Source organism: Hydra viridissima, unplaced genomic scaffold (assembly GCF_058129835.1).
Source record: "Hydra viridissima isolate aposymbiotic clone 2 unplaced genomic scaffold, HvirCarnegie_v1 scaffold_14, whole genome shotgun sequence".
Classification (NCBI taxonomy): Eukaryota; Metazoa; Cnidaria; class Hydrozoa; order Anthoathecata; family Hydridae; genus Hydra; species Hydra viridissima.
The window spans coordinates 961,038-979,558 of NW_028324313.1; the positions used below are offsets into that span (position 1 = coordinate 961,038).

The 18,521-nt window shown below is 27.6% G+C and overlaps 2 protein-coding genes and 1 pseudogene across 3 annotated transcripts; 2 read left to right on the forward strand and 1 right to left on the reverse strand.

The window, feature by feature from the left end:
- Positions 1 to 962: 962 nt before the first annotated feature.
- LOC149878696 (28 kDa heat- and acid-stable phosphoprotein-like) lies at positions 963 to 4,607 on the reverse strand. The gene is made up of 6 exons (XM_090071760.1): positions 4,473 to 4,607; positions 3,189 to 3,274; positions 2,727 to 2,834; positions 2,472 to 2,590; positions 2,248 to 2,399; positions 963 to 1,295 (listed from the first exon to the last, which is right to left on the reverse strand). The coding sequence occupies exons 1-6, from the start codon at positions 4,480 to 4,482 to the stop codon at positions 1,189 to 1,191; spliced, it is 582 nt and encodes a 193-aa protein (XP_089927886.1). The 5' UTR covers positions 4,483 to 4,607; the 3' UTR covers positions 963 to 1,188.
- On the forward strand, positions 4,580 to 5,595 carry LOC145192771 (S-formylglutathione hydrolase pseudogene; annotated as a pseudogene). Its single transcript, XR_016446902.1, has one exon. The product of XR_016446902.1 is annotated as an S-formylglutathione hydrolase pseudogene (transcript).
- A 530-nt stretch (positions 5,596 to 6,125) lies between these two features.
- On the forward strand, positions 6,126 to 10,327 carry LOC149878697 (putative cleavage and polyadenylation specificity factor subunit 4-like protein). The gene is made up of 8 exons (XM_090071761.1): positions 6,126 to 6,261; positions 6,421 to 6,624; positions 6,715 to 6,810; positions 8,057 to 8,150; positions 8,344 to 8,479; positions 8,770 to 8,994; positions 9,613 to 9,642; positions 9,840 to 10,327. Exons 1-8 carry the CDS (start codon positions 6,159 to 6,161, stop codon positions 9,987 to 9,989), a joined length of 1,038 nt encoding a protein of 345 aa, XP_089927887.1. The 5' UTR covers positions 6,126 to 6,158; the 3' UTR covers positions 9,990 to 10,327.
- Positions 10,328 to 18,521: the final 8,194 nt, after the last annotated feature.

Here is an 18,521-nt window from a genome sequence, read left to right on the forward strand (position 1 = left end):
GTTAATACAATACAAGTTTGCATTTTAAATGCAACCCACAATATCAACAATATCAAACCACAATATTCCTGTGAAATTTTGCTAAAAAATCTCTCAAGATTTATAACAGAAAATCATTTTACCTTGCAGAAGCTGTATTAAATTTATATTTATCAAATTTATTATATTATTTAACTTATTTATAAGCCGCATTAAATTTGTTGAAAGATATTTTACTTGAGGTTGAGGACATAATACTAGGTTGAGGAAAAGTGTGAAAATAATGATTTTTAAAAAATTTGTGCATCATGTGAAAATAATGAAAAAAATCATTATTTTCACATGATGCACAAATTTTTTCCACAAAATGGCAGAATTTTTTACCTCATGCTGACCACCTGCGTATGACTGCAGTATTCTGTTATGAAATGAGAAGAGAAACTCTTTTAAGACTAGTATTTTATTTTATGGCAATCATCTGTATGAAGTTAGTCTGTTATTAAATAATCTTTAATCATTATGATTTTTACTTATAGAGATCAGTTTTATGAAATTAATCTTGCTCAAAAAACTTTGAGTGTTACTTAGCAATAAAAATACTTTATGACATAAAACAGAATGAAAAGAATGTTTATGGGTTGGATACTTTGGATATCATGTGTTTTACTTATCACAATAAGTAAAACACCGCACAGAATGAGTAAAAAAAAAAAATCCTTTCCTCCAAAATGTAAAGAAGCAACTTTATTTGAAAGGTATTAAAGGATAAATAGATTAGAATTAAAAAGGTATAGGAAATAGCAACCTAATAACAATCTTATTTTTAGTACTCAGTTTCTTTCAGAGTTTAACTCTTTTTTCTTGTTTCTAGTAATTAAACTTTAGAGGATACTAAAAATAAAATTAGAGATAAAATTAGAGAACTTCTCCATATCTATAAAAATCTCCATAAAGCTAAAATAGTTAAAAGAAATATGCTACGATTTCTAAATCAAATCATTCTATTTTATGGTATGAAAAGTTACATAGAATGCAACTAGTAAAAACTGAACAAAGAAACTTAGTTCCAGTTATAAATAAATTATGAAATTATTCCGACATTATTCACAATAAATTCTTGCATTAACAAAAGGTCTAATTTTTGCAAAGAAACTTGCGATATTCCTGTTTGTAGCAAATTCAGATAATAAACATGTTTTTTAGAATAAGTTACAATTTCTTGCGACGCCCTCCAGGTTTAGAGGCAGAGCTGTTTAATTGGGCTTCCATGGCCTTTTTGCGAGCTTCTTCTGCATCTTTTAATTCTTTTTCTTTTTCTAGAAAAAAAGAAAAAAAAAAAAAGGATATAAATAGTGAGAAGTAAATAGAGAGAAATTAAAGGAGAGAAATTAAAAAAGAGAAAAAAAGATTCTTTAGTTTTTTTTTTATTGATTTAATATTTTAAAAAATATTTTTGAAATAAATCAAAAAAACCAACTAAAATACTTTAAGTTAATAAACTAATGATTAAAAAAAACTAGATGGATCTTATTTTTTGAACATTTATATTTTTACAGGAAGGACTTTTCAGTTAAAAAGAAATAACTGCATTTAACAGAGGTCTTCTGTAACAAAAGTTAAAAATGGCTCCTTAAAATTGCAACCATGAAGCAAAAACATCTTTAAAAAAAAATAAATCAAGTTGATATTATAATATTAAGTTGATTGGTGGAAGCAATGACATGTTATTAAGAGTGTTTTTACCAGTTAAAATGAAGTAATTGAATAAAGATTACACTTGATACTAGAAAGATTAGTCATACCGATTGATAAATGTTAATTTTGAGAATGTAAGAAATATTTTGTTACCAGGCATGTTAACAATTGTAGTGGTAAGACTGTTGAAAAAATGCTTTAAGAAATTCAAAAATTTTTTTTTTCAAGAGAGCATAACAAAAAAAAAAAAAGTAGCATTTCAGCAACTAATGGTTTATTTATATAATTGTATATGTGTGTATCTATGTAAACTTTTATATACCTTAACATTTACACAAAAAGTGGAAATAATTCTGCATTCGGTCCATTTAACTATGACAAGGATTAGGTTTATAGTATCCAACCTCCTTATTTAGAATAATGTACCATATTATCAAAAAACAATTACAAGCTTAATGGAATGAGAGGCTTGAGAATGAGTTGTGAAATGGAGGGCTACAAATGAGTTATATGAAAGTAAAACAACATTTACATTTATTTAATTTATAAGTGAAAAATCCAATAAATTTGTACCAAGTTTTTCCTGCTCTTTCTTTTTAGCAGCTTCTTCTCTTTGCTTTCGAACAATTGCCAATCGAGCTAAGTCAGCACGCGCTTCATCTGTTTTTCCTTCAGCATGAAGTTTTTCATAGCGAAGTCTGGCTTGTTCCTTTTCAATTGCCTCTCTATTTAAAATATTCAACATTTTAGTTCTCACAAAATTTAATTTAAAAACAAAAACAAAATCTTTTACATACCTTTCTCGTCTTGAAAGCTCTGGTTTAGGGGTCTCTGCAGATATTTCTCCTGCTTTTTTCATTTTGTTTTGAACTCTATTTGGATTTTCAATATCTATGAGACTCTTCTTTTTGGCATCCTGAAAAAAATTACTTTAACAGTTATCTGCTGATAACTCTTTTTAAAAACAAGTGCTTTATCTTTTTTTTCTAAAAATAACTAAACTACTTATTTTTAGAAAAAAAATTAAAAAAAGAATTTAAGTAAGAGGTTACTTCATCTTCTGATTCACTTTCTGATTCACTTTCTGATTCTGATTCTTCTTCAGAGCTTTCTTTCTGATTTTCTTCTTTATTTTTGTTACGAGCTTCATCTTGTTTTTTCTAAAAGAGTTTTAATTTTAGAAGAAGCCATTTTTACTCTCAATCAAAGTAACAAATATTTATTAATATTTATATTTATTTAAATAACATCTAGTCATTATTTTTAAATTGTTGCTTCACTGAGCAGATATGGGCAGATTTTATTCTTTTAAAGTTTCGTTAAAAAAATTTTATTTTTAAAATGAAATTTAGATTTATTAGAGACTTGCTCAGATGTGTGTATGTTCACTTTTTAAACATTTTATATCCTTTTTTTATCGTACTTTTAAATATTTTATTTCAATATTATGCTAAGAAATAAAAATTAGTAATCAAATGTTTATTAGTAAAAAAAAATCACTCAAATTATCATACTCTCCACCCATCATCATTCATCTGACGATCAATTTCTTCTGCAGATGTAAAGTGTCTAGTTCTTCCCTTATAGTTTTTGCCTCTGCCTAAAAAAATCAAAAACTCAATTCTGAACTTTAACAATATTAGAACCATGTTAGAAGCCATGTAAACCATAAAAATAATGTTTTAAAAACTTTTCAAAAACGTTGGAGTTTTTAGTTTACATAGAGAAAACTACTATCTACAACAAGCAGCTGAACTTATAAGATTGTTGATAAGATTTCAAATGAATGTCAAAGATATAATTATACTGACATGAGCTGGCTTATAAAAATGTATTCAAGTTTAAAAATCCCACTAGTGTTATACTGAAAATTATTATCTCTGAAATTTTAGCTATAGCAATTTCAGTTACAGATAAAATCTTAGCAGAAACCATATCTAAGAAAATATGAATATAAACTATCTTTATGACATTTTTACTTTTGACTTGATATGGAATGACCAAAAAAAAAAAAAAAAAAGAGATGATTTTTGCATTTTTTTTTTGTTGCAGAAAGTCTCATTTTAATGAAGAAAAATAAAAGCTCAAGCGAGTATTCAAACAGCAATAAGATGTTAAACTTTAATGCATTGTGTTTTGGTTCTCTTCCTTTTTTTTTATGTTGTTTTTTTTTGTTTGTTTGTTTGTTTTAGAGGAGTCAAAGCTTAGGTTCTCATTCTGTGAATGGCTTTGAATTAGTTTTTCTGACCTCAGAGAGATTTAGATAATTGTCTGAAGATAAAAGATCAAATAATATAAAAGTTAAAAAAAAAAACTTCTGACAAATAATGTTGGGTCAGTGCAGTTGAGGAAGTTAACTCTTAAATGGCCATTTTATCCTTTCCTATATCTAATAAAAGATAAAATATAATAAAAATTTATCAACAACACCTGCAAGCTAAATTTATAACATAAAATTAAGTCAAATACTTTGACTGAACTCTTTATACGAGTAATAATACTATGAGTACTAACGAGTAATAATACTATGAGTACTACCGTTCTAAAGTATTAGCAGACTTTTAAGTTATGCATGGTTTTTACATATTAGGAAATTATTTTCGGTAAAAAAAAAAAAAAAAAGAATCTCTTCTTAACCCTTTTCTAACTAAACCTTTTATCTTTAATTACTCTTCAATGAAAACTACTTCCTAATGTAAATTTAAGGTTTTAACATTCTTAATAATCACAAAGCATTTTATGTTAAAACCAACTAAATACAATTTAAAGAAGGAAAACACTAAGCTACATTTAGATACCTCGTGGCATGATTTTTTATAATAATACAACAATTGGTAAAAGAAAATTCACAAGCCAAGAGACGTGAAAACAACGCGACAAACTTATCAGCTGCAATGTTTGGACCACGAGGAGACAAACTCGGACGATTAATGAAATAAAACCTTGTGCCTAGTGGTCCAAATACTAACTAGATTGTGCCCTACTTTTCTCGTACCTCTAAAAAATATTGGACTGTTATTAATTAATAGTATGGCTGTACTTTTGGAAGAAAAGTCCTCTTCAAAATGCTTTGGTGGTTATATTAAGGTATATAGCCATGATAGCAATGAAGTCAATACAAAAATGAATTTTGCTGTGTATCTTCCTCCATTGTCTGAGTCTGCTAAATGTCCAGTTTTGTATTGGCTTTCTGGACTGACTTGTACAGAACAAAACTTCATCACCAAGTCTGGTTTTCAAAAATTTGCATCCGAACTAGGTATAATTGTTGTTTGCCCAGATACAAGTCCTAGAGGCGCAAATATTGAAGGAGAAAATGATCATTGGGATTTTGGTGTTGGGGCTGCATATTATGTTGATGCAACTAAAGAAAAGTGGAAAAAGAACTACCGTATGTACTCTTATGTAACCAAAGAACTTCCAGAAATAATTGAAAATAATTTCCCTGTTTTAAAGAATGTTCAGTCCATATTTGGTCATAGTGTGGGAGGTCATGGTGCACTTATTTGTGCCTTAAAAAATCCAGGAAAGTTCAAATCTGTCTCTTTGTTTGCTCCAGTAAGTAATCCTATAAACTCTCCTTGGGGGAAAAAAGCATTCACAGCTTTTCTAGGACCTGAGCAAGAAACTTGGAAAGAATATGATGCTTGTGAACTTGGTAAGCAATATCAAGGGCCACTCATGGATATATTAATTGATCAGGGAACAGCTGACTGTTTTGGAAAAGAACAGTTATTAACTGAAAATTTTGTTAAAGTGTGTGATGAAAATCCCATGTTAAAGGCGAAATTTAGATTGCAAGATGGATATGATCATGGCTTTTATTTTATTTCAACCTTCATAGAAGAGCACATTAGATATCATGCTGCAGTATTGTTAGAATGCATATAAATGATTTTTTTTTTTTGTTTTTATTAATGATGATTTGCTTATTCTTCCTTTTTTTTTTTTTTTTTTTTTTTTAATAGCTCTCTTTTAAATAAACTAAGTGAATGTAATAATATTTTGCAGATTTCACTTTTTTTTCTTTCTTTTTTGATAATCAAATAAAAAATTAATTCTTAAGTAATCCCCTTTTTTTATTTTGTATTGTTGAAGTTGACTATTGCTTTCATTGTGTTTTTTTACTTAAACTCATAAGAGGCTCATGTTACATGTCCTCAATATTTTTTAATTTTATTACCATAGTAAGGTAAATATTGATCTTCTCCTGAGTGAGAATACATTTTTGATCTTAAATATATAAAAATATTTTTATCTCACATATCTCATTTATCTCATGTAATAAAATAATTATACTTTTGAATCAAATTTATGATTATATAATTCATAAATTCAATCTTTAAAAATAACTTTTCTGATAAATAATTTACAAAATGTTTCTTGCAAAACCCTAAAATAGAAGTATAATAGATAAATTCAGTGGAATCAATTTAAATTGATAATTAAATTGTGTTTGAATAATATTTGTAGGAAAAATAAAAATGGAAAATATAATTGCAAATATTGATGATATTCGTTTTGATATTGAAATTGCATTAGAAGAGCAGCTTGGCATACAACCTCTGCCATTTCCTGGAATGGATAGTATATTTATATCATAAATCTTTATTTACAGGGTTTTATATTTTTCTGATTTAATCATATAAATTCAGGTTTGAAAAATTTTTTTTCTTAGTTAATCCTTGTGCAATTAGTTAAAGGCAAGTGCAGTTCTAAGTTTAAATGTCTTTTCTGGCATCTTAGAATCTGGTGCTGCAATCTGTGATTTCTTTATAAGTAATCGATGCACCCGTGGACAATTATGCCCACTTCGTCACATTAGTGGACATCAAATGGTTGTTTGTAAACATTGGTTGAGAGGTTTGTGTAAAAAAGGTGACAACTGTGAATTTTTACACAAATATGACATGGAAAAGATGCCTGAATGTTACTTCTATATAAAATATGGTTAGTTCAGTTTGCTTATATCTTTCATTCTGAGCTCAAGCACATTTTAATTTAATGAGCAACATTTTTGTTAAAATATTGTATCATTAGGTCAGTGCAGCAACAAAGAATGTCCATTTCTTCATTTGGACCCAGCTGATAAGATTAAAGATTGTGCTTGGTATGAGAGAGGCTTCTGCAAGCATGGTGAGCTTAAATCTTTTATAACAATCAAAATAAAGTTTTCCATCTTAACCATGAATGATGTCTGCACACCTTTACCTATCCACATGCCAAATTAAAATATGATATAATATGTTTTCAGCACTTGGCTCAACTATTATCATTGGAACGAATATCATATTTCTGATCTCAATAGTACCATGTCTGTAATGATTGACCCTAGTAATTGTTAACGCCTCATTTTTAATTACTAATAATTAAGACATTCAATGATTATTACATTACTGACTGGGGTGAAAGGGCGAAGAATGCTTAAATGCTGTTATGGCAACCTAAGAGAAAAATGATATTTTAAATTGGAAAAGAGTTTTTTAAAAATTGTTGAATTAAGTTAGTTTTAGTGTCAACATGGTCTATTGGATCTAGTGTTTTAGAAGGGAAATTTTCCCCTAAGAATGCTTTTCTATACTTCTTCTCTATACTTCTTAAAAACCTACCAATTACTACACTTAGTTTGGCAAAAACTGATTTTCAAGCAAATAATCAGCTCAAAACTTAGTTTTGTTTCCTGATGAAACTTGTTTGATCTTCATGTCGGATGTTTCATTTCACGGATGTTTCATTTCATAGAGATGTTTCATATGAATATTGTTTTATCTTCATGAGGATGTTTTACAGGAACACAAATTTTGTTTTGATTTCTTGGAATGCTCCTAAATAACTTTTAAAAAAATGTTATTATCTTTAAACAGGATCTACTTTGTTTTTTTTAACATTATTTTTGATTCATCATTAAATCTAAGTATAAAAATTGAACAGTTGAAGTTGAAAAATTGAAAAAATGAAATTGGGTTTTCCTATGGTCTCAGAGTAATTAACTTTTGACTTAAAGTTGATAGGTAGTAGGTTGGCTTAAAATAAACTAATTTTAAAAGTTAAATAAAGTTAAATAAGGGTGGCTTGAAATAAACTGATTTTAAAAGTTAAATAAAGAAAACAGTTTTCATTTTAGAAACTCCTCCAAATCTCCTTTACCCTCTAAAAGAGTTAACTAAATCAAATTATACAAATTTACATAGAAAGTACTTTATTGTTACTTGAGTTAAATTAAAAAAAAAAAAAATTAAAAAAGAAATTTATTTGTTCCTGATAAAAAAAAAAAAAAAAAATTATTGCTGATAAAAAAAAGTTCATAGAAAAAAAATACAAAGAAAAAAGTTTCACTTTGAAATAGCAAAAGAATCAAATTAAAAATAGCATTATATTTTAGGACCTCATTGTAAGAACAGACATGTTAGACGTTTAATGTGTGTAAACTACATGTGTGGTTTCTGTCCAGATGGTAAAAAGTGTAAATATTCTCAGTAAGTCCTTTGGTAGAATTTAATATTTTTTTATATAATATAATTTTTTATTTAGTTTTTTTATTTTTTATTTCAGAACAATGAAATTGTTGTTTTCAGAATCATTTCAGCCAATCAGTTTTGTATTAATTTTGAATACAAATAACCAGTAGCATTTTATTTAATAAGTTATTTTTTCTTGAATTTTCTTTAGTCCCAATTTTGAGGTACAGTTATTGGAGGATCGCAAACCCTTTTCACATATAGTGTGTCATGCCTGTGGTGAACAGGGCCATAAATCTACACATTGTGCTGTTGCAAGGAGATTAGCTGCAGAAGCTGCAATGAGAGTAATGGTTTATTTCAAGATTGATTTTTTCTCTTTTAAACTCTGGTCCAATTTGATAGATGCTACAGTTTTTTGTTTAAATTTGTTACATTTTTTCTCATTTTTAACTTTTAATTAGAATTAGACTACAACTACTATTTCAAAAAGCATCACTTGAAATTATTATTTTTAAAATCATTTTACACATTTTTTTTTTTTTTAATTTACTTTTTAATTACATATATTTACTAATAATGAATTGATACAACATGTGTTAATTGCAAGTTTGATTTTTTTTAACTTGTACTTTAGGGGGAAGGTGTAGCACCCCTGGAACCAACTCCAGCAAACATCACATCACAAGAATTTTCACAACAGCAACAATATTTTTTCTCTTCTGTACAAAATCAGGTTTCTGGAATACCTCGGGGCGTTTTGCCTAGTATAACAAATAATTCAGTTATGAAAACTGCTGATGCCGGCGCAGCTTTTGTCCCATTTGGAAAACGTCCACTGGAATTTGTAACTTGTTACAAGGTATAGCATTGTCTTAAAAAGACTTTTTTGAATCAGCAAGTGTATCTGAAATTTTTTATGCTCTTATTTTTATTTGTATTTGCTTGTTTTTAGATGTATTTTGTTTACTACTTTTTATTGTAGACATAAAGACAGACTTAGTAAGACAGACTCAATAAGACAGACTTTAAAAAACAGGCTTTTAAAAAAAAAAAGATTATTACATTTGTATTATTCAAAGTATCATTAAATGAAAATTAAATTTAAAGAAAAAATAGTTTTAGTAAATTGCTTATCACTATGTTAAATCAAGTATATAAATTACAATTTATAATGACAAAAAATGAATATTAAAAAAAAAAAAAGAAAATAAAACAAAATAATATTCTGATTCTATTTTTCCAATAATCAAAAAACGGTTTTCCTTACATCATCATTACATCATATTTTTATTACATCATCATATAACATCATATTTTGAGTCAAATTCTGGGAGTCTGATGCAGTGGTTGATGGGTATATAGCAATCTTTTTCCTACGTTAAAATTATCTTATTGCAATTGATGATATGATACGTTTGTTATTAAGTAGTGTTGTTTTTTCTTAGTAGTTAATTCTGATGTATTTTGATGTTTATAGTGTCGAGGAAAAGGTCATTACGCAAATCGGGTATGCCATTTATTGATTTTTGTTAATATGATCAAATGTAGGTTTTTTAAAGAGGATGCAAGTGACTTTGACACTATGATTTTCTAAAGGTATCACGAATCAATTTTCAAACTATGAAAACTTGCTTTTAAGTTTTCTTATAACTATAATTTCCTTAACTTTTTAAAAAAAATTGCACTACTTTGATTATCTCATAGTGTCCTTTCACAAGTATTCAAAGACCAACTGGTGTGCCAAATTCGTTCCGGCCACCTAATCCCATGCAGCCACTTCCGTACGGCCAACGACCGTTTCTAAGCTCTGATCAACATCAAAGTATGTTTCAACAACAAATGCTCCAACCATGAATTACCATGGTTATTTCTTTATGATTACCATGGTTATTTCTTTATGATTGGCTTATTGATTAGCTTCAGGTTAGCTTATTGCCAAAGTGGTCAAACTAAAAGAAGATAACGAAGAAGCTTCGAAAGTCTCGCTAAGATAAATGAAGATACTGATTCTTAATGAGTTGCTTAACCCTCTTTCGTGACCATGCTTTATCGTGGTAGTGAAACGTTCTTGAGAAATCGGAAAATGAATTTCTTGGTTTATAAAAAACTCGTGGGATTAGTAGTAGCAAAATATTTCAATTTTATTTGCAGATTTTTTAAGGAAAGTCCACATAATGGATATTATGTGAAAATATTTATTTCGTTCTATGTTGTTCTTTTTCAGCGTCGACAAAACTTTATGAGCAGTAAAAACATAATCTTTTTTTTTCTCGCTCAAATTGCTTAAATCTTCAGTAAGTATTGCAGACGTAATTGAGTTTAGGGTCTATCCTGATCTATCAGCTGATTCCTCAAGGAATCTCTATGCAGCTCATAAAGTTCATTGTTTGCGCTAGAAAGAGGTGTGGAAATAGTTTTTTTTTTTTTTGGTAAATATCAGTTAACTAAAAAATAATGCATAATTTATTACTATCCTTACTTTAAATATAATCATTTGTTCATTCAAAATACCGTAACAATGTCTTTGCACAAAAATTTGACTTATTCGTAATTTTTATCTATAGAAATCTGCTTTAAACTTCTATTACATTGATATAAAGTAGCAAATCATTTATTTAGGATATTTAAAATCTATTTTAATTGTTAATTTTTTTTTTACTAATTAAGAAGTAATTTTACAAGATTGTTTAAAAAATGTGCAAAGTTAACCAGGGGTGTTGGTAACTTTGCACAAAATTAACAAAACTGAATAGCTTTAAGATGTGTATGGGATTGGTGCAAAGTAACCTCTTTTTATTTGTCTTTTTAAAGGACTAAGAATTCTAAGGCCAGTTTGATTAAAAACAAAAGATCAATTTTAGTATTATTTTGCTAAATAAAGAATGTAACATTTTATGATAAAAAAATACTGAACACCACCCTATTAAAATTACGAAACACATAAAAATGGTTCTTTTGTAGGTAAACTTAAGAAAAAAGCATTAAAGACCTTTTTTTAAATTAAAAATCAAAATAAGCAAAACACAGTTCAAAAGCCCCATCTAAAATCTAACTCGGGCACTTTTTCATTTTCTTCACAGGCTTCAATAAAAACGTTCAGAGAGATGTGAGAGGATAATTAATTGCCTTATAGAACTTTAACTCGTAACTTCTTTTTCAAAGATGGTAAAACTATGGAAAAGAACCACTGTTTAAAAGCTTCTTCATCAAAACACACACTTTTAGTGCTTAAGTATCAGGCACCTTTAGGAACTCCTGGACACCAAGTTGGTCAAAGATTATAGCCTTGTAAACAACAAAAGGTGGTAAAATTTCACCTGGTGCATGACCTGATATCGTTATAGAAATAGTTGTCTTAGAAGTGTTTGTTATATTTGTGGGGTATTTACTGCCTATTTTTATTAAGTATTTTTTTGAGTTAGGGTCATTAGTTAGATTGGCTATAATTGTATATGTTGTCTGGTAGAGGATTTTATATGACTTCGGTAGGATATTGAATATCTACTTTTAGAAAACCTTAACATTTAATCGTGATTTTTTTATATTTGGCACAAACTTATTTGTTAGCTCTAGGTGTCGTTGTAAAAATGAATTTTGAAAAAAATTTAATCTGACACAAGAGCAAATTGAAAAAAAATTTTTTTTTCAATTTGCTCTTGTGTCAGATTTTTAGATTTTTTATCTTCAAGACATATGCATAGATCGTCTTCTGTATAGTTTTTGTATTTTCTGATTTGAACCTTCTTTTTTGTAATGACTTGACATCTAGAAAAAAACATTACTATTAATTTAATTTGACCCTGAGTTATCCAAGAAATTAAAACATAAAAAAGTATGATATAAAATCTGTTTATATAGAATATCAGCATTGACGTTTTAGAAAGTATTGCTGTTCGTTGACCAACTACATTTTTGATGACTTTGCACAAAAAAGTTCAAAGTTCACGCCAATTTCTACCAAAAAAAGTACTTTACTTACAAGTTTATTATTCTTTATTTTGTTATATCGACAATGGGTTTGATTCAAACTAATACCATAATAAACACTTTAAACAGTTAATTCACTTTTGAGTTCAATTCTGATCTGCTGCACAGATAAAAGTTGCAAGAAATTTTTTTTTTTTTTTCATTTTCCATCTTTAAACAAAACGACTTGTGTTGTCAGAAATATCGTTTACAAAACTATTTTACACGAGTTTTGTATTGACACTAGAACAAACCGTCGGATTCTAAAGTGTTTTGCATTTGTGATTCAAATTTTTAGTTGCTAGAGGGTAAATATTTTTGACATATCGCTGTGGAAACTTACCAACGGTTGTGCAAAGTAAGGCACTTTTGCGGTACTCTCCGTAAAAAGATTGTAATGTCTGTTCGCTCATGTCCTGCCTCTGCTTTAAGAATAAGATTTTTGAGATGTATGCAGCTTTTAAAATCTGGTTGATCAAACCTTTCTTTAATGCTGTTAAAGTCATCGTTGATGATCTCAAAATAGATTAATGCTTTTGTTGTTTTATAAAAATGATGTCTTGTCTTACTATTCTTCAAAATGACTTAATTTTCATCTCGAAAGATTTAAATCAGTTTTGCTGGTTCTTTAAATCCTGAATAATCTGAAATACTGATTGGTTCTATAATATTAATTATTGCAGCAATAAAGTTCTGATATTGCGTTTCGACACCTTCTAACTGTGCTATAAATAACATTAACGTTGCCAGCCTCATTACTAAACTTAGCTGACAGTTTTCAGAAGTTACTTTTAGGATCTTCCCTTACAACTCGATACAATAAGCTTTGATCTTTAGAATTAAGTTTTGACCGTCTGCCAACTCTTGGTGAATCTTTTGCGTTGTTTGGACGCAGCATAATCAAACACCATATTATCTTACTATTTCTCATTGACTTTTTGTGTTATCTTTGAATAGACCGGCTATTTGCCATTTGATTTCTTGTGATATTGCTTTTTTGCCCATTTTTCTGCTTCAGGTGTACAAAGAATTCACCAATTGAAATATCTCTTGAAATACTCGTTAGAAATTGATTTTTTTTTAATTTATTTGTTATTTATATTAGTCAAAGTGATTAAACATTTTCAGGTACAAAAATTTTCTTGTACAGCTAATTAAAGAGTCATTAAGATCAAATCATCTGACCTTATAACTTTAACGCATTTTTTTATAAGTAATTAATAGGATTGTTTTAATTTACTATTAAATTACTCAAAACGTATATATAGGACCGATAACTGTTTAATCATTAGAAAGCTAATTGATTAATTAACGCAGAAATTAAAAAAGTTTTTAAACTTCTTATCATTTAGAAAACTAACTAAGAGATAATTAAACAGCCGTCAAAAAAAAAAAAAAAAACTGACTTCAAAGTTTAAAAAGCCACTACATTATGTAATGCACACCGTAATGAGTTTTGAGTTAAGAGCTTTAAATCTCACTGGTTTAAAACTCACTTGTTTATTTTTATCTCTTGTAGATATAACAATGCATAAATTTAAAAAAAACCGTTTTTCCCCCATCATAATGTAAACACTTATGGCAAATAAAACCTTTGAAACCTAGCGAGCGTGGGGTACTGCTTCAGGTGTAATAAAATGCATGCCTCAGGAGAAGCATACATCCTAGTAACACTAAATTTAGATAGATATTAATTCAAGTTGTTAAAATACTAAGTACTTATCTTAGATTTGTTTAGCTAATCTTCTTCTCACTTGTTCATTTCATGTTGGCAAAAGAACAATAGAAAAAGCAATTTTAAACTGCAAAATAAACTATTTAGCTGCCTCTATATCAATAAAGTTTAAGCTTTATTGATATAGAAGCAGCTAAATAAACTTTTTCTAACAAATTTCTGTATATTTAAAATATATTCAAGTGCTCATTATTATTATTATTATTATTATTATTATTATTATTATTATTATTATTATTATTATTATTATTATTATTATTATTATTATCATTATTATTATTATCATTATTATTATTATCATTATTATTATTATCATTATTATTATTATTATTATTATTATTATTATTATTATTATTATTATTATTATTATTATTATTATTATTATTATTATCATTATTATTATTATTATTATTATTATTATTATTATTATTATTATTATTATTATTATTATTATTATTATTATTATCATTATTATTACTATTATTATTATTATTATTATTATTATTATTATTATTATTATTATTATTATTATTATTATTATTATTATTATTATTATTATTATTATTATTATTATTATTATTATTATTATTATTATTATTATTATCAATCATCATCATCATAATCATCTTTATAAACGTAATTGTTTTAATAAATTACATAATATTGTGGTGAATATTGCATTATTTGCAATTAAACTGTAAAAAAAATCTCTACTCTTGTGATAAAATCTTTTAAAAAGTCTTTTCTGATACGTCACCCCTTATTTTTTTCCAATATTTTTTTTTTTTACCACTCTTTTGTAACGTGAAAAGTATTTTTTTCAATTGCTTCAATTAAAAACAAGATTTCTCGGATTTGTTTCAAATATCATTAAATTTCGGTATTTTCCGTTCAGACATTTTTCTGTTCTGATAATTTACCATACTAAGCGGATATTTTTCGATGGCAATTTATTAAAATAAAAAAAGAGAAAAATGTTTCCGCCGCTGTTCTTTGAAATCAATATTAAAGTCTTTTAGACGGAAAAGTTTTGCATTTATGTAGAGCAGTAGGGGCATTTGAAAGGGTTTTTTTTTTGATGAGCAAGCACTTTTTTTTACGAGTTGGTAAGACATTTACATAATTGACAGAGCCATTGACGAAGAGAGGTAGGGTGAATGAAAAGAAAAAATTCTTTTAAAAGTTTTTGTTTTGTTTTTTCACTTTTTTTGTTTAAAACGAAGCTTTACTTTCTTTTTACGTTTTTTAAATTTTACTTTTTTATCCTTGGCTTTAAAAATTTTCACTTTAACATGATATGTCACTTTTGAATGAGAAAGAAGCAGCCTAGTGAAAAAAGTTTTAACAGTTGATATCAATTTTTGCAAGCAGGAGCTATCGAGTTTTGCAAAGAGAATGAAATCAGTCATGAACGTCGTTTCGGTGAAAACGCCAAATGTCTAAAGAGGAAGCAAACAATCTTGGACAAAATTAGTCGGAAGGTTCTGCATTCTACCCACATGGTCTTCGTTTTTTCTGCAGCAAAATATTCTTTTTTATCCTGAGCACAAATAGCCTCACGCCATTAAATAGATGTTATTTACAAGCACGCTTTTTTAAAAGTATTTTAAATCAACAACTTTCTATTAATCATTAAACAGTTAAATATTTAAATATTTTTATATACTTAAAAAAGTTTTTTTTTATATACATTAAGTTTATCATCAACTTATTTATATATTTTTATATATCATTTATGTATTTTTAAGCTTTTATTAATTTTAATAAATACAGAAGCAGTCTCTAAAGCAATAACTTTATTAATCATATTGTAGACTAATTATTATAATCTAATTATGTTAATAGGTATTAAGGACTAAAAATATTGGATATATTTTTGAAACACAGCTCAATAATTCGACTATTAACTAAGCTCGACTATTCAATCGGCTTTAATGCCTCTAATAAGCTCGATTCTGATTGCTGCTCGTTTAGTTAACTCTCAAATAAACTTGAATAAGACTGAGCAATGGGTGCAAGATTAAAAAAAACAATCGAGCTTTCAAAAACATTATCTGTTTAGGATTGGTTCGTTTTAAAATTTTGTCTCAGTTCCCATAGGATTTTTTGCTGCACTGAGAGTACAGCTTTCCACTCTGACATATTCCTTTGTTTACTTTTTTCTACTCTGGTCATTTTTTGTTTCAACTCAGACATCATAATGTTTTGATGATTCCATAAACGACTTTATACTTTTTGAACTTGTATATAGGTACAGTTTTTAGTTTAAAACTATTGCTGTTGCACATCATCCTTATCTGTTCTTAGAAAATATTTCAAGTGCTTTCTAATGAAAGATATTCTTTGGATTGACGTTATTTACTGCTGCAACTATAAAAGTACCACTTAAGCCATCTATAACTGTTCACAACAGACCGAGCCTCGTTCAATCTGAAGAATAACGTTGCTTTATTTTCGTCTATATATGTTTGACGTCTTATTTTGTTCCGAATAAAAGTAAAAATTAATCAACAATTTTTATTCGGATCATTAACTGCGTTTAAAGCGCTTTTAACATAAGTAGATATATTTTAGCTATTCAATCAAGTTTATTTAATTCTTCATTTTACAATTCGCAAGTCACCGGTACAAACACAGACATTTTCTTGTTTTTGAATATTAAAAAAGAATATATTTAATATATATAATAATTATTCAAGATTGAATTTTAAACAAAAGGACTTATTAACAAATTTGTCAGATTTAATTATGAAATGCCTGCTATCTAAAAAATTGTGATATCAGAAATTATATTTAATCCCAGCCAGAAACTTACATGGTTATGATAAGACACGCGATGAACACTGAATAATTATTTTATTGCGCGCTTATTTGATAAAGAACTTTTCGAATTTTATCTTATATCGTATTATACACGGTGTTCACCGATTACATACTGGCCCCCTCTTACTAGCACAACTAATGCTATATTTTTTAAATAGCTGTCAAGAGATATTCTTTTTTTTTTATTTGAAAATTTAAATGAAACGAATTCATAGTTCGTTGCTTACTATTGTTTTTAATATGTAAAGATTATAATTATCAGATTTTTTTTACTTCATATTCAGATCATTTAAAAGATTAATGAAAGAAATATAGCTCTTGTTATTTCGCTTTAAAAAAAAAAAAAAGGTTTACACTACTGATAAAATTACAGTGCAAAGTCCGCTGATACAAATTCATGAATATTCTTTGAAAATTCGTCAGGTTAGAATTATTCTGTTCTATCTCCCATTTTAAATGTTGGGAGAAAATGAATTTTTGATTTTACTAAGTAATGATCACTTTTAAAATGTATTTTATTTTTAAATTTTTTTTTTCATAAATAGTTTCTTTAAACATAAATTATTTTAAAAATAAGTTACTTTTTAAAAAAGTAATTGTAAAATTTTAAGTAATCTTTACTTATAGAAAAAAATCTAAAACTTTCTTTCAACGTTTAAAATGGGAGATAGAACAAAATAATTCTAACCTGACGAATTGATAAAAGTCTTCTTTCTTACATTTTAGAAATTAGTAACTAAAACAAATGCTAAAAGTTCATAACTCTACAAACGGCACCCAGTTCAATGTTACTACATCTTCTGCATTCTTAAGTGTTAATGATTTGGCGCCTTTTTGGTTTCTTCATGTATTACCAATAACAATTATACTTTTCGGACTCGTCGGAAACACCATTACCGTATTTGTGCTACGCAAGAAGAAATATGCATCGACTTCGACTTGTTTTTACATGAAAATGATGGCGTTTTCTGACAACACGTTGATGATCTTATTCTTCATTCGTTATTTAAAACAATTTGCAGTAATCGATATCAATCAGGATTTTTTCTGTGTTACGTACTTTTTTGCAAAAAGGGTTACTTTAGGTGCATCAGGGTGGATTTTGGTGTTAATGACGCTGGACAAATATTTATGTTCCAGGTTTCCATTGCACGCAAAAAGCTTATGTACAATCAAGAGAGCTCGGTTTTGTCTTTTTGTAGTTATGTCAGTGTATGTAACAACTCACCTACCGTATTTTTGGAGGTATTCGAATATCAATGCAATTACCCTTTCAGATAAATGCCCCATCAAATTGGCTGAAAATTTTGTTAGAATGTTTACAATTTTCCGTATTACTTTATTAGATAACATTTTACCGTGGTTATTGGCATCGTTGTTCACAATTTTAATGTCTCGCGAGCTCTATGTCATGTCCAAGAAATCAGCGTCAGTTAGAAGACGCACCATGAACAAAAATATTCCAAAGAAAGTAAAATACATGGCTATTTTTGACTCATGGGCATTTTTCCTTCTAACGTTCCCTGCTGCTGCTTTAGACCTAACAAGATTATTTCCAATATTTATTTCTGATAAAATGCTGTTTCTACTTTATGAAACATTCGTTTACATGCTGCACGTGAATTCTGCAGTTCATTTTTATTTCTACGTCATAGTGTCGAAAAACTTCCGAAACGATGTCATTCAACTCTTTTTAAAGAAAAGACCGTAACAGACCTTAAGTTAAGTAATTATCTGTGGTTTCGGGGGGAAGTATCCGTCTTCCTGGATTTTTTATGTTTTTGTTTTTTTACTTAATGTTTTTTAATTATTACTATTTTTTTTTTTCTTAAAAAAACAAATAAGCAAAAACGACACAAACG